Source organism: Dasypus novemcinctus, chromosome 1 (assembly GCF_030445035.2).
Source record: "Dasypus novemcinctus isolate mDasNov1 chromosome 1, mDasNov1.1.hap2, whole genome shotgun sequence".
In the NCBI taxonomy this organism is placed as follows: domain Eukaryota; kingdom Metazoa; phylum Chordata; class Mammalia; order Cingulata; family Dasypodidae; genus Dasypus; species Dasypus novemcinctus.
Window position 1 is genome coordinate 204,069,725 of NC_080673.1, and position 14,478 is coordinate 204,084,202.

Here is a 14,478-nt window from a genome sequence, read left to right on the forward strand (position 1 = left end):
AGGTCTCCCGGGGTGCTGAGCTCCAGCCGTGCTCAGGAAAGCCTAAGCCCCTTCTCAGATGACCGCGGGGCACAGGGGAGAGAAAGGCGGGCTGGGGTGCAGGGGGCACGGAGAGCCACCCGCAGGCGTGCACGAGCCCCTCTGCGTGTCGGGGAGGAGGGGGCTGGCGCCGGGACTTGGAGGAGTTTTTCAGGAGCAGGAGGAGAAGGGGCTCCAGCAAGAGGACAAGGACCCCGAAGGCCAGTGGGCTGGTGGCCTCTGCCTTTCGTGCCACGGCCAGATTGTCAGGGATCTGTTACGTGCACGAAGGCTAGGGTGTGTGTCAGAAAACGAATCAAGGACAGAGGGCACTTTGTTTGGTTGACATGGGCTTTTTTTAAAAATTAAAGTTAATAGAGCACAAACAATGTTACATTAAAAAGCATAAGAGGTTTCCATATCACCTGCTCTGCACCCCCCCATCATATTTGTAAATTGTATTTTTTGAAGATACAAGCATCATAAAATATATACATAAAAAAACATGAGGTTCCCATATACTCCCCACCCCCCCCCACCCCCACTCCCCCACACCGACAACCTCCCCCATCCTCGTGGCACACTCATCGCACTCGGTGAACACTTTTTGGGGCACTGCTGTACCACATGGATGATAGTTTACCCTGTAGTTCGCACTTAAAGTAGACCAGTTCCTTGGGATGACAAGAAAAAAGCCAGAAAACGCTCAAGGAGCCGCAGGCTGGAGCGGAGGGAAGGAGCGCGGGCACCGCCGCCCCCGCGGCCGGGCCGCCTGGCTTGACCAAGGCCCAGCGAAGACTTGCGCTGCGCGTCCAGAGACCCCCGAGGCCCCGCTGGTGGGGCGTGGGGAGACCCCGGAGCCTCCCTTCCCACGCCTCCCAAGCTAACGGGAGTGGACGCTGCTCCGTGGCCAGGGGGCCACGGAAGTCCGGTCCAGAGTCCCCCAGGATGGCTGCACGCCCCGTGTTCCTGGAGGCAGCCGTGGCACGCGCCCCCCCCCGCCCGTCCCGGGGAGAGGGCACCGGACGGTGACTGGGCCAGGGGCGTCCACGTGCCTGCGTCACTGGCCACGTGGGCTCCAAGCGGCGCAGCTCAGAGGTGAATTAGACTCCAGAACAGACAGCTGAGAGGAGCCCCCCCAGCTTTCCTTTCACCTGCGGGAGACCCCACAAGAGGGTGGCCGCGGGCGCCCGGGGAGCCGGGTCAGGAGACGCCTGCCTTGAGCCGGGACCCTGAGCGGTCCGAGGTGGCAGAGGGGGCCCACGGGCGCACGAGCTGCTCTGCCAGCCACGGGCCCCGTTCCGCCTTGCAGACCCGAGGGTGCTCCCACATCCACCTCACAGCCCAGGGCCCACGAGCAGCGTCCTGGGTATGCTAGCTTCTCCTAGAACATTCCCGACACAGGGCGCTCGCCCTTTCCTGGCACTCCTGGAGGAGAAGCCCATTAGCTTCGGAATTCATGTTCCTCCAGCATCACTTCCTTCTCCACCCGCTCCCGGCGGGGGGTCTTCTAGAAGAGAAGTCTGCGCCCGTCCCTCCTCGACTGGCCCTCCTGGGCCAGGCTGCACCTCGCCTGCTGGGTCCCACCACCCCAGACGGAGTGGGTCTCACCTGTCCCCCACTGGGGCCCCACCCGCCCCGTGGCGACCCAGCCCCACTCCCGGGGCCCCAGCCCGGTCCAGGCGGGCACTTTGCTCTGCTCCCACTCCAGCCTTCACCTGCCGCTCCCTGCGCCCCTCGCCCACCACCCCACCTTGCCCCTCCTCGAATTGCCGGGGCTCGGTAGACCCCGCGCTGCGTCCCTGCCCGGCCAGCGAGCCTCGGCCTTCGTGCGCCCACGGGCCCGGGTCTGCAACCCAGTCGGAGCGTGGCGTCCGTCCAGCCCAGGGTTCCCGTGCCGGCGCTGGATGCAGCGGGCGGGCTGCACCTCACCTGCCGGGTCCCACCACCCCAGACAGAGGGTCTCAGGCACGAGTGCTGCTGGGTGAGCAGATGGCTGGGAGGAGAGCTGTGGAAAGCTCTTCCCCCCGTGCCCTGACATCCGCAGGCCGTCGCCTCCCTGCTCGGGGGCTCTGTCTCTAGAAAGTAGCCTCAGGCGACAGGTTCGCCCCGAGCGGAGGTTGGCAGGGAGGCCCCTGGGCCACCCTGGTGTGGCTGACCCTGAGCAGACGGGGCCAGCGGAGCCCACCGGGAACGCAGGCTGCGGGCTGCACCCCAGGACGCACCCAAGGCTGCGCTCGGAGCCCCCACTTAGCTGGTGACCTCGTCACCCGGGACACCCAGCCCTCCCCCTGCACAGCGCGTTCCTGCTCCTGGGGACAGGAGAGCGTGGGTGCTGGCAGGGGTCTGGGGCCAGAGGCCTGGCCCTGCACCCTGACACCTACCAGCTGGGTGGCCTTGGGCCCATCCGTGGTCTCAGACCCCCCTCCTCTCTGTGGGTCAGCAGGGACAGACGCAGCCTGGGGTGCAGCCAAACGAGGTGGACACAGACGAGCAGCAGAGGCTGCTGCACTGGCCACCCCACCCCAGTCTCCTCCTCCTGCCCACCACCCCCGCTGCAGGCATGCTCAAAAGCCTATTTCAGGGAGCGGATGTGGCCCGCATGGTTGAGCACCTGCCTCCCACGTATGAGGTCCCGGATTCGATTCCCAGTACCTCCTGAAAAAAACAGAACAAACAAGCAAACGAAAACACCATCTTGAGGGAGTCATAGCTCAGGGGTTGAGCACCGGCTTTCCACACACGAGGTCCTGGGTTCGATCTCCCGCCCCAGTACCTTAAAAAAAAAGGGGCAAATCTCCTGCAGATGCACAGGTTTCTTCCTGGTTCCTCTTGAAGAGCCTGGCCCGCGTTTCCAGGGAGCGTCCTGAGCAGGACATGTCCAGGCCATGCCACCAGCCCCCGCCCGGCCTACCTCGTGGTGGCCACCTCCCAGCAGGAGGGGCTGGATAACCGTTGGTGCCTTCAACTCACCTCCCCTGTGTCCTTTCTCCCGCCTGACGGCTCCACCCTCAGCACGGAGGGAGGGGGGGAGGAAAGATGAATCCGGCGCATGTTTCGAAATCTCCTCCGCTTTTCATAAAGGGCCTCTCTTTATAGACAAGCTGAAAGTGCCTCCTGGAGAATTCCTGCGAGCAGTGGGAAGTGCCAGCCAGGCTGTGATGGGAAGGGGAGGCATCTGGGGAAGAGCTTTGCAGGCAGGGGCGCCAGGACATGCAAAGGGCCTGTGGCTAGAACCCAGCTGGCGTGTTGGGGGAAAGGAGGCCGGGTGGCTGGCTTGTGGGAGGAAGGTGGGGTGCCCTGGTGGCCCTAGAAGGTTCTGAGACCCACGGAGGGCGACTTTCTAGGGCTCAGAATCTGCTGGACACAGTGCCGAGGGCTTGGCCAGCAGGCACGCCCTCTGCTCTGCTGAAGTCTTATTCCTAAGATGTGGGGTCTCGCTCTCTGTCCCCCCCCCACCCAGTGCCTCCAGCTGGCTCCTGCAAATCCAGCCTCCAAACAGTGGAAGATTCACTGCGGAAAGCAGGGACAGGGGCTGACTGGCCTTGTTTTTGTTGTTTTTACATAGCCCCAGTACCATGCCCCGACCCACTCTCTGTCCTAGAAAAATCCCCGCAGCCCGGGACCTCGCCCGGCTCGTTCCACCTGCAGATGCTGTTCCGTTTGGATGGACATCTGTGGGAAAGGAGCCGGCCGAGGCCCCACTGAACCCTAACTCATTTGGCACGAATCTATGTCCAAACCTCCAACGAGCTCCTCAACAGCTGCTCCCCCCAGCCCAGGGAGCCCTCGAGCCCCCGAGCCGCGTGCGGGTGGCGTGGCCACGGTTTGGCCCCCTGCCGGGAGGCCCGGCCAGGCCCTTTTGGCTGCGGTCTCGTTGCAACCGCAGACGCGGGGTGCCGGGCTGAGCCTGCTGACCCCGGAGAGGGCTGGCGGGAGCGGGTCCCGTGGCCTTCCCGCATCCTCCTGAGCCTCCTGCATTTGTGTCTTGGAATCTGCAGGGAGATTGACGGCCGTGGGCCGGGGAGGGGGGTTGGCGTCCTGGACAGCCGCCGCCCCACCCACTGGCCCTGACAGGTGGGATGGGGTCTTCTCCCAGGAAGACAGGCGTGCAGGGGCACCAGCGCCCTCCCGGGCGGTGTCCTGAGGCCATCCGCGTACTTTGCTATCTAATGATCTCTGGGAGCCCCCCACGTGCCATCCACGAGCACCGATGCGAGGGCAGACCCCGCTCTGCCACCCCCTGGCCGAGGCCTGTGACAAGAGCAGTGAGAGGGAAGCAGACTTGGCCCAGTGGTTAGGGCGTCCGCCTACCACATGGGAGGTCCGCGGTTCAAGCCCCGGGCCTCCTTGACCCGTGTGGAGCTGGCCATGCGCAGTGCTGATGCGCGCAAGGAGTGCCGTGCCACGCAGGGGTGTCCCCCGCATAGGGGAGCCCCACACGCAAGGATTGTGCCCCGTAAGGAGAGCCGCCCAGCGCGAAAGAAAGTGCAGCCTGCCCAGGAATGGTGCCGCACACACGGAGAACTGACACAAACACAACAAGATGACGCAACAAAAAGAAACACAGATTCCTGTGCCGCTGACAACAACAGAAGTGGACAAAGAAGACGCAGCAAATAGACACAGAGAACAGACAACCGGGGTGAGGTGGGGAGGGGAGAGAAATAAATAAATCTTTAAAAAAATTAAAGAGCAGCAGGAACTGGGCGAGCTGCCCGGCATGGACAGTGGGCCAGGAGAAAATAACACTCAGGCCTCGAGCCCTCACCGCAGTGTACGTGCAGGGGCTCAACGAGCGCGCCGGCTCCCCCGTGCGCCTTCTCCCCTGCGCCGGTGAGGGCAGACGAGCTGGCAGAAGTGTGGACTCCCTGCTGAGGGAGCCCTGGGCCAGAGACTCCTGCCCTTATGGGCCCAGGGGCTGGGGAAGGGGTGGGAGCGGGAAAGTCCTGAGTAAGGGGTGCTCAGCCTCCATCACCTGGCAAGGAATGCAGAGACGCACCTGAACGCGGAGACGCACCTGAGCGGCGCCGGTGGGGGCCCGGGCCCCTGGCCGTGGCGGGCAAGGGGCTGCGCTGGCCAGTGCCCTGGGCACGGGACAGCTTCCCCCAGAGGACAGCGAAGCCCCTGCACTTGCCCGTGGCTGGGCGTGAAGGGTCACGGCCAGGTGCCGGCCTGCAGCCAGGCTGCCTGCCCCTCACTGCCCTGAGCCTCAGTTTCCTCATCTGTAAAATGGGAACCCAAGTGAAACTGCACAAGGCCATGGCAAGTGCGCGCACAGAGCGAACGAGGGGAGACCACTGTGGTGGTTCCTCCCCTTCGAGCCCTGCCCAGGCTCCTGGGCCTTTTGTCCCCTGCTGAGCTGGCGGTGAGTCACTCATTCCTTCCTCCGTTCCACACACACCTCCTGAGTGCCCGCAGGCACCCAGCCTTGAGCTGAGCTACGCTGGACCACAGAGAGGACTCAGGCACAGCCTGGGCCTCAGAGGCTCCGCCCGACACAACGACCATGTAGTGTAGTAAGTGCAGGGAAGCCCCACCCAGCCTGAGCACCAAGAAGGCTTCCTGGAGGAGGTGACACCCGAGTCTTAATGCCAAACAGGGCTCCGCTCTCACTGACAAGATTGGTCATAAAAGCTTTTCTAAATTCCCTGGCTTCTGTTCCTTCTTCACCAGTGGGCATCTTTGTGCAGGGGTTCTCCTTCTAGAGGGGACCCCCTGCAGCAGTTCTTTGCAGTTTTCTCTCTCGTCAATGTCACCCTTCATCTGTTCAGCCGATGTGTGCTGAGTCCATGTGGCGTGGGGAAGCACGGGATACGGGGACCCCCTCAGGCCAGGCCCAGCCCTTGGGGTGCTGGCCTCCAGCGCCACGGCCGGCCTACCTGCTGACAGTTCCACCCCCGGGAGTGACCCCGGCCCCCTCCGATGCCGCGGCTGGCCCGCGTGCTGACAGTTCCACCCCCGGGAGTGACCCCGGCCCCGTCCAGCACTGCACCCGGCCCACGTGCTGACGATTCCACCCCCTGAGTGACCCCGGCACCCTCCAGCCCCGCGCCCAGCCCACGTGCTGACTGTTCTACCCCCAGGAGTGAGCCCGGCCCCCTCCAGCGCCACGGCCGGCCTACCTGCTGACAGTTCCACCCCCGGGAGTGACCCCGGCCCCCTCCGATGCCGCGGCTGGCCCGCGTGCTGACAGTTCCACCCCCGGGAGTGACCCCGGCCCCGTCCAGCACTGCACCCGGCCCACGTGCTGACGATTCCACCCCCTGAGTGACCCCGGCACCCTCCAGCGCCGCGCCCGGCCCGCGTGCTGACAGTTCCACCCCTGGGAGTGTCCCTGGCCCCCTCTGATGCCACGGCTGGCCCGCGTGCTGACTGTTCCACCCCCAGGAGTGAGCCCGGCCCCCTCCGAGCCTGTCTCCCCTCCTCTGCAGGTGTTTGAGGAGGAGCATCACATCCTGTACCTGGACCACGGTGGCGTGATCGTGGCCATCAAGGACACGTCCATCCCGCTCAAGATCCTCAAGTAACCGCTGGGGCGTGGCACCGGGTGTCAGGACAGGGCAGGCTGCTTCCCTCCCCTGGGAACCCTCCGGAATATTCCCCGTAACGGCCTCCCCTTGGGGCCACAGGACAACGGCACTGAACCCTACAGACTGGGGGTGGCACAAGGCCCCACAAACCCACCCCTAGCTGGGCAGGGGCAGGGCAGGGGAGCAGGGCTGGGGGGAGGGGACAGGGCACAGGGCGGGGACGGCAGTCAGGGGACGCAGCCTTATGCTGGTGAGACGGGGGGAGCACTGGGCTGTGGGGCCCAAAGGAAGCCCCAGACCAGTCCAGAGCATCAGGGAGGGCTTCCCAGAGGAGGTGATCTCTAAGCATCAACAAGAATTAGTCGAGTGGAGGAGGTAAGGCCAAGGGATCCGGACATACAAAGCCAATAGCGTATTTCTAGGTGAGAGTGGGTTTTGCATCCTCTTCAGACATCTCTGAAGGGGCCAAGCTGGGGCTCCAAAGGCAAACGTGAACTCTGACCCCAAAGGCAGGGCTTGAAAGCTGCCAGGAAGCCTCTATTAGTGTGAAAAAGAGCTCTCCGCACTGCAAGCTGGGTGCGCAGGGATGGCTGCCTTGGCCAGCAGGAGCAAGCCCTGGCCTTGGGGTGGGGAGGGACAGGCTCCTGGCAAGGCCCAGGTTACCCTGTGATTCTGGGGTGCAGCGCGCCTCCGGGGAACCTGCACAGCAAACCCTGGGCTCCGTGGCCCCGGTGTTGCTGAGCGGAGGCAGGTGCCACATGCGCTGGCAAGTGCAGAAAGGAGGAGGGCGGGAGCCCGGCGACAGCGCAGACACCGGGCTGGCCGGGGCGGCTGGCCCCCAGCCCGCCCTCCCAGCCGCCCCCGCTGGCCCCCAGCCCGCCCTCCCAGCCGCCCCCGCCCCCGCTGGCCCCCAGCCCGCCCTCCCAGCCGCCCCCGCCCCCGCTGGCCCCCAGCCCGCCCTCCCAGCCGCCCCCGCTGGCCCCCAGCCCGCCCTCCCAGCCGCCCCCGCTGGCCCCCAGCCGCCCCCGCCCTCGGTGGCCGACGCCCGCCCCCCGCAGGTTCAGCGTGGACGAAGGCCTCAGCTGGAGCACCCACAGCTTCACCAGCACCTCCGTGTTTGTGGACGGGCTGCTGAGCGAGCCGGGCGACGAGACGCTGGTCATGACGTGAGCGCCGGGCCCCGGCTGGCGGGGGGGGGGGGGGTGGGCGGGCGCCGCGGAGCCGACCCCAGGGGGCCGCTCCAGGGCAGCACACGGCCTTCCTCGCCCTCACCCCGCGCCGACCGCCATCCTCACGCCCGCCTCCTCGTGCCTCCCTGGCGGGGGGACGGGCCGCTGGGGCCGCCGCCTCCTGCCATCCCCCCGCCACCTGGGCCGGCCAGTCTGTCCCTGTTCAGGAACATCCGTCACCGCCAGGATCGCCTGGATGGGGGGGCAGAACCAAGTCCAGCCCCGGCGCGGACCCCCCGGCCGGCCGTGGACCGCCCCCGCCCTGCCTCTCCCCACGGCGATGGGCGCCTGGCGCCTGGGTGCGGCTCTCACTTCCCAGGCCGGCCCGAGACCCCCACAGCCTGCCCCGGAAGCCCGCCCGGCGTCGGAGGCCGCAGCCCCCGCCTCACTTTCCTGCCCCACCTTGGGCCAAATGCCGCTGTAGTCACAGTGAGGGGACAAAGGGACGCCAGACAGTCCCTCTTGCTCCAGAGCCACTCGTGGGTGGTAGGAATTCAAAAATAACACGCCAGGTCTGTCCACGCCCCCGTGGTCGCGCCGCGGGGGAAAGGCGCTGCCAATGAAATAGCGGTCCTCCGTGAGCGCCTCCCCGCCACGCACCCACCGCCAGGACTGACCATCCACAAGGGCCGACTCGCCAGCTGCGGTGGCCGGAGGGCTGCAGTTCCGGCAGCTCCTGGTGGTGACTCTGTGGCATGCCTGTCACCTGGACCGATGATGCCCCGACGTCCCCTCCGTGTCGGCTCAGCTTGGGCCCAGGGGCCACTGCCTGTGGGGCTGGACCGCTGGCCTTGGGAAACAGTGTTCTCTACCTGGTCTCTGGAGTTGCTTCCTGCTGTCCCTGTTGGATGGGGCCGGGCCCAAGGTCCCCATGTGTCCCCCACCCATGGAGGGCCTGGCACCGGGGGTGCCCATGCATCCCAGCTCTGGGGGCGACGGGACCCCAGGCCCCGTTCTATGACATCTGGCTGAGGAGTCTGCACACCTGGATCCCCAATGCCCAGATGTTTCTGGTTTGCCCTGCCCAGGCCCCTGGGAACACGAGCTCGTTTATGACTTTACGGATTTCTGCTCCCCTGGCGCTACGCGGAGCTGGGCTTCCGGGGCAGGCGGGGACGGTGGCCTGTCCCTCACGTTTGCCAGAGGCCAGGAGGCGGTGCCAGGTGTCTCTCGGGAGGCGGGCAGGCTGGGTGAGCCAGGCTCAGCCTCCGGCCCCTGCCTGGAACCCTGGCACGCTTGAGCTACCTCAGGGCCAGAACCTGAGAGCCGAAAGCAGGAGCGGGAGATGCCGGGGCGAGACAGGCCCTTCCCGGCGGTGCAGAGGTGGGGTCCGCTCTCCCTCAGGCCTCAGTTTCCCCAGCCGAGGAACGGGAGCGCTTTCCAGCCGCCAGCCTCGGATGAGCTCGGCGTTGCCAAGGCTCTGGACCGGCAGGCCCTCCTGTGGGTCACCGCGTCGGACGGTTTCGGCCCCCGCGCGGCGGTCACCTCCTCCCACAGACAAGCGTGCAGCCCCTGGAGCGCGGCGGTACTCGCGGCCCAGCGCTGCTCCTTTACGCTCATCGAGCATCAGGAGGTCCCCGGAGCCGCCTCCTCCAGGGCTGCGTCCTCCAACCCCTTCCAAGGGCCTGTGCCCAGGACCCGCGCGGCCTGCGCTCGAGGGCCCTGCACGTGGAGTCACACTCGAGCGTGGGTCTCGGCCCCCCCCAGCCTGTGGCTCTGCCCCCTTCCTTCCCGCCCTCTCCCGCACCTTCCTTTCTTGCTCGTCCCCACGTTCGGGACCTTTTCCCAGACAGCTTCCTCGGTGCTCTGCCCCGCGGCCACATCCAAGCCGCCTCGCTGGCCCCGGGGATGATTGTCTGGGCACCTGCAGCCTCGGAGCAGGGAGGGGACATCGAGGCCCCAGGGCTCGGGTGGGGACGGGGGTGGGGTGGTCCTTGGGCAGGGCTGCTGGAAGGCGGCGCCCTGTGAACCCCTTGTTAATCGTGAAGCAGTAGATCAGCTTCGCGAGTCTCCGCCCAGACTCGGGGCGGTGGGCTAATTCTCGCAATTTCGGCGGAGGTTTGAGTTTTTGTAAGAGGCAGAGCCATCGAAGAGACTAACTAGATCCACACAGAGGAGCTGCTCTGCTGCTGCGTGGAGGCTGCGGGGAGACAGAGCCTTTCCGGGGGGCGGGCAGCTCTGCAGCCGGCCGGGGGTGCACCCGAGCCAATGCTGGGCCATGGGCCCTCGCAGAGCGTCACACCGCCGCGCCGCACCCGTGTTCCCAGGCCCGCCCCACCAGGAGGCGGGCGGAGACCCCCAGGCAGGGTCCTTGCCCTGCCCCTGCCTCGGTTTCCCCGTCTGTAAAATGGGGCCGCTGGTAGCAGCTCCCCCTCGGGGTCTGGCTGGAGTAGAGCAGCTCCAGTGCTGACGCGCAGCCGGGGCTCCCCATGTCGGCCGTCGCTGCCGCCGCTGACCTCATACTCACTCAGTTTGCAGGGCTGGGGAGACCCCAACCCACGCGCATGGCAGTGCTCGCCAGGACCCCGGAAGGAGGCCCCTGACGAGGCTTTCTTCAGGGGAGAGGAGGCTCTCGGACTGTTCAAGTGACCAAGCCAGCCGGCTTTGCTCGGGAAATGGGAGACAGAAGCTTTGGACGTCGTAAGAGACATCCTTGAGCTCAGGCCTAAGTGTCAGGATTATGAGAAGAGTGGCTTCCGGGGTGCTTGTGCCGCCGCTGCTCGCTGAGCAGGCAGGCTCGCTCTAGCCTCGGGAAAATAGATGCAAAATAAACACTGAAAATAAGCCCAGAAAGAGTCATTAAAGTTCTGATTCAGAAGGGAGATGGCTCGTGGCCTGCGAAGGCCTGGAAAGAAGCCAGAGGAAAGAAGCTAGAGGAAGAAGGAAATGAAGAGCGTGACGAGGAAAAGGGCACCAAGAGAGAAGCGGACTTGGCCCAGTGGTTAGGGCGTCCGTCTACCACATGGGAGGTCCAGGGTTCAAACCCCGGGCCTCCTTGACCCGTGTGGAGCTGACCCGTGCGCGGTGCTGATGCGCGCAAGGAGTGCCCTGCCACGCAGGGGTATCCCCTGTGTAGGAGAGCCCCACGTGCAAGGAGTGCACCCTGTAAGGAGAGCAGGCCAGGGCGAAAGAAAGTGCAGCCTGCCCAGGAATGGCATCGCACACACGGAGAGCTGACACAGCAAGATGACGCAACAAAAAGAGACACAGATTCCCGGTGCCGCTGACAACAACAGAAGCAGCCAAAGAAGACGCAGCAAATAGACACAGAGAACAGACAACTGGTGGGCAGGGGAGGGAAGGGGAGAGAAATTAATTAATTAATTAATTAAAAAAAAGAAAAGGGCACCAAGAGTAGCTCTGGACTGGACCGACCTTCGACGACCTCTTGACGCGCCTCTTTGGTGTCTAAGGAGAAGAAAGATGAGCTGTGCAAACCGAGATACGAGGAAGAGCGAGAGCTGGGCACGTGCCGGCCCTCCACCAGGGAGGGCGAGGAGGGCCGGCCCGAGCGGCGTGACCTTGGGCAGGTCACTCGCCCTCTCCGCCTCGGGGTCCTTTCTGGGGAACAGGGAGGGACGTCCCCGCGGGCTGCCCCTCGGGGTCCTCTCCCTCCACGCCCGCGTCCTCAGGCGGGTGCTCCAGGCCTCCGCGGCGGCCCACCGCTTTCCCGGGGACCGCGTCCTGCGGCCCGACCACACCAGCCCGGCTGCTGCGGCCCAAAGCCCCCGGCAGAGGCAGGAGAGAGGCCAGGAAGGGCACCGGACTTGGCCTCCTGACCCGGCCCTTCTGCAAACCGTGACATGAGGACCAGCACGGGGGCCGTGGAAGGGCCTCGGTGGGCGGCCGGGAGGCCAGGCGCCTGACCCCAGGGCGCCTGCTTCGCCGTCTGTCACACAGGGTCTGGTGGGGGCAGACGGGTGGCCCATGCCAGAGCAACGGACAAGCCGTTTTGGCGTGTGGCAGTTGTGGGGATTCCGGCACTTGCCGGGGGCCGCCACTGCCAGGCCTGTCGTTCTCACCCCAGGGGTGGCCCTGCACGGGCAGGAGGGGCTCTGCTGGGCCCTGGTGCAGACGGGACAGCTGACGCCTGGTAGGCAGGGGCTTGCCAGGCGGGGCCGGGGCAGCCCAAGGCCGTGTTCTCTGCCCGCCCCTCCCAGGGTCTTCGGCCACATCAGCTTCCGCTCCGACTGGGAGCTGGTCAAGGTGGATTTCCGGCCCTCCTTCTCCAGGCAGTGCAGCGAGGAGGACTACAGCTCGTGGGACCTGGCCAACCTGCAGGTACGGGCCGGGCCCAGGCTGGGGGCCAGGCGGGGGGGGGCCAGGTGGGGGGAGCCGGGCTCATGCTGGGGGGCCAGGCTGGAGGGGCCCGGAGCCAGGCTGGGGGAGGCCGGGCCCAGGCTGGGGGGCCAGGTGGGGAGGCCCAGGCCCAGGCTGGGAGGACAGGCTGGGGGGTGCCGGAGCCAGGCTTGGGGGGAGGGGGCCCAGAGCCAGGCTAGGGGGGAGAGGGGGCCACAGCCAGGCTGGGGGTGGGAGTCCAGTCACCAGCCACCTCTGTCAGTCTCCCAGTCCTGCAGGGCTGCTGGCACCCCTCCTCCTCTTAGGCACTCGATCCTTCCGTGGGAGTTTCTGAAACCTTCTTTGAGCACAGGGGATCTGCTGGCCGAGGTCTCCGGTCACACCCGCAGGTGGCGGGCCCCCAAGCCCTGGTCCAGACCCAAGGAGCCAACGTGCCCGGGGTTCAGGACACACTGGCCTTGGGAGGACAGCAGGGTGTCCGTGCCTTAGCGGACACACCCCCTCCCCGTGATGCAGGCGCAGAGCTCCGCACAGCATGGCCCCTTCCCACCGAGGAACAGATGAGGGCAGAGGCTTCAGGTCGGGTGGGAAGGGGAAGCGGGGTTCTGGAGACGGGGGCCTCTGGCGTGGCCAGGGGGAGCAGGGGCAGGCCTGAGGACTGACCACGGCTCGTCCACGTGAGCCCGTGAGGCCGTGGCTCGTGCCCAGCCCATCTGGCAGCTCCAAGGCCTCTCAGGGCCCAGCCTTGTACACAGCAGGTGCTCAACGAATGCTGTGGGCTAGGATGAAAGGGAGGCTGCCCCAGCTGGACTCAGGAGCACCTCCTCCCCTTCTGGGCCTCAGTTTCCCTATCTGGGAAAGGGGACGAAGCCCCGCCCTGACGGCTGCCCGGGGCGCTGAGGAATCAGCCGCTTTCAGGGCCCAGAAAGTTCTGACGTTCAGGCCACGCCCGGCGGCCGACCCTCCTCGGCCGGCACTCACCGGGCCTCCCGCTGCAGGGTGACCGCTGCATCATGGGCCAGCAAAGGAGCTTCCGGAAGCGGCGGCCCTCGTCGTGGTGCGTCCAGGGCAGGACCTTCACGGCGGCGCGTGCGGCCCGCGTGTGCGAGTGCAGGCACTCCGACTTCCTCTGGTGAGAGTGTGGCCCCGGCCACGGGCGCCACGTGCTGGTGTGTCCGCACGACGTGGCCATGGCTTCCCCGGCGGATGGGGAGAATTTGGGGGTGCGCTGTTCAGGCGGCCACAGGGCGCTTGCCCGTTTGGGAGGTGAATGGGGGGAGGTCAGAGCACCCCGGGGCTCCGTGCAGGGACGCCGCGCTCTGCTCGAGAGCCCCCCGTGGCCACAGTGCCCAGGCCCACCCCCTTCCTCCCGGCCACAGCCCCCACGCCCCCATCGCCACCCTCCTCCCTGCACCAGCCCCGATGGGTGGGCTCCTGCCTGCAATGCCCTCTCTTTCCCTGGCTGTCTCATGCTCTCCTCCTCCAGGAAGCCCTACAGGGCCATCCAGCAGAACAGTGCACTCCCTCCGAATTCCCCGCGACCCCCTTGCAGACCCCGACACCCCGGCACCTAAGTTGCTCTTTGGGCCTGCCTGCCCCTCCAGCCCCGGGCCCCGTGGTGTTGCCTCTGCACCCCCCAGACCGGGGCCCGGCGGGCCCGCGGGGGGCGGCCCTGTCCCCAGCCCCTGGGGCACGCACTGACCGCTGTCCCTCCTCCAGCGACTACGGCTTCGAGCGCTCCCCGTCCCCAGAGCCGGACGCCGACAGGTGCTTGGCCAGCTTCTGGTTCGACCCCGCGTCGCCCCCGGACGACTGCACCTTGGGCCAGACCTACACCAGCAGCCCCGGGTGAGCCGGGGGGCCGGGCACCCCAAGGCCACCCCAGGGCCAGGGCCGGGGCTCCCACACCCTCCAGGGGGCTGCTGCGACCGCCGCGTGGGGCCGGGGGTCGTCGGGGCTGGGGTGCCCCGGGAGCGTGCCCCGCTGTGGGCAGGAGCACAGGGGAGCCACCCCGGGCCCAGGTGGGGGGGCCCAATCCCCAGGGCAGAGCGCCCCGGGGGTCCCTGACCTGAGCCCACCCGAGCCCGCAGCACAGGCAAGAGGTGCCCTGAGCCAGCCAGGGGTCTGAGGGCCCTTGTGACCCCTGCCTGCTGCAGGGCGTGGTCTCAACTCCCCGCCCCCGGCTGAGCCCCTAGACCTGTACCCCTTTACCACCACCTCGTGAGCCAGGCCCGAGCCGGCGGCTAGAGGCGCTCACGGGCCGTCCGGCTCGCAGCCTCGCTGGGGCTTCTTCCAGGAAGCCTCCCCTGACCACCTTGGGTCCAGCTCGCCTCTGTCATCTTACCTAATGGTCCTCCCTGCTGCACAGTGGGTGCCACGGCACCGAGGGGGTGCTCCCA

General features: G+C 66.7%; 1 protein-coding gene across 1 annotated transcript in view; it reads left to right on the forward strand.

The window, feature by feature from the left end:
- SORCS2 (sortilin related VPS10 domain containing receptor 2) overlaps positions 1–14,478 on the forward strand; it is a 527,745-nt gene that overhangs the window by 482,669 nt on the left and 30,598 nt on the right. Inside the window, 5 exon segments of the mRNA XM_058304358.1 lie at positions 6,453–6,544; positions 7,610–7,717; positions 11,941–12,061; positions 13,078–13,211; positions 13,799–13,927. Of these exon segments, the coding sequence (XP_058160341.1) occupies positions 6,453–6,544; positions 7,610–7,717; positions 11,941–12,061; positions 13,078–13,211; positions 13,799–13,927 (584 nt within the window).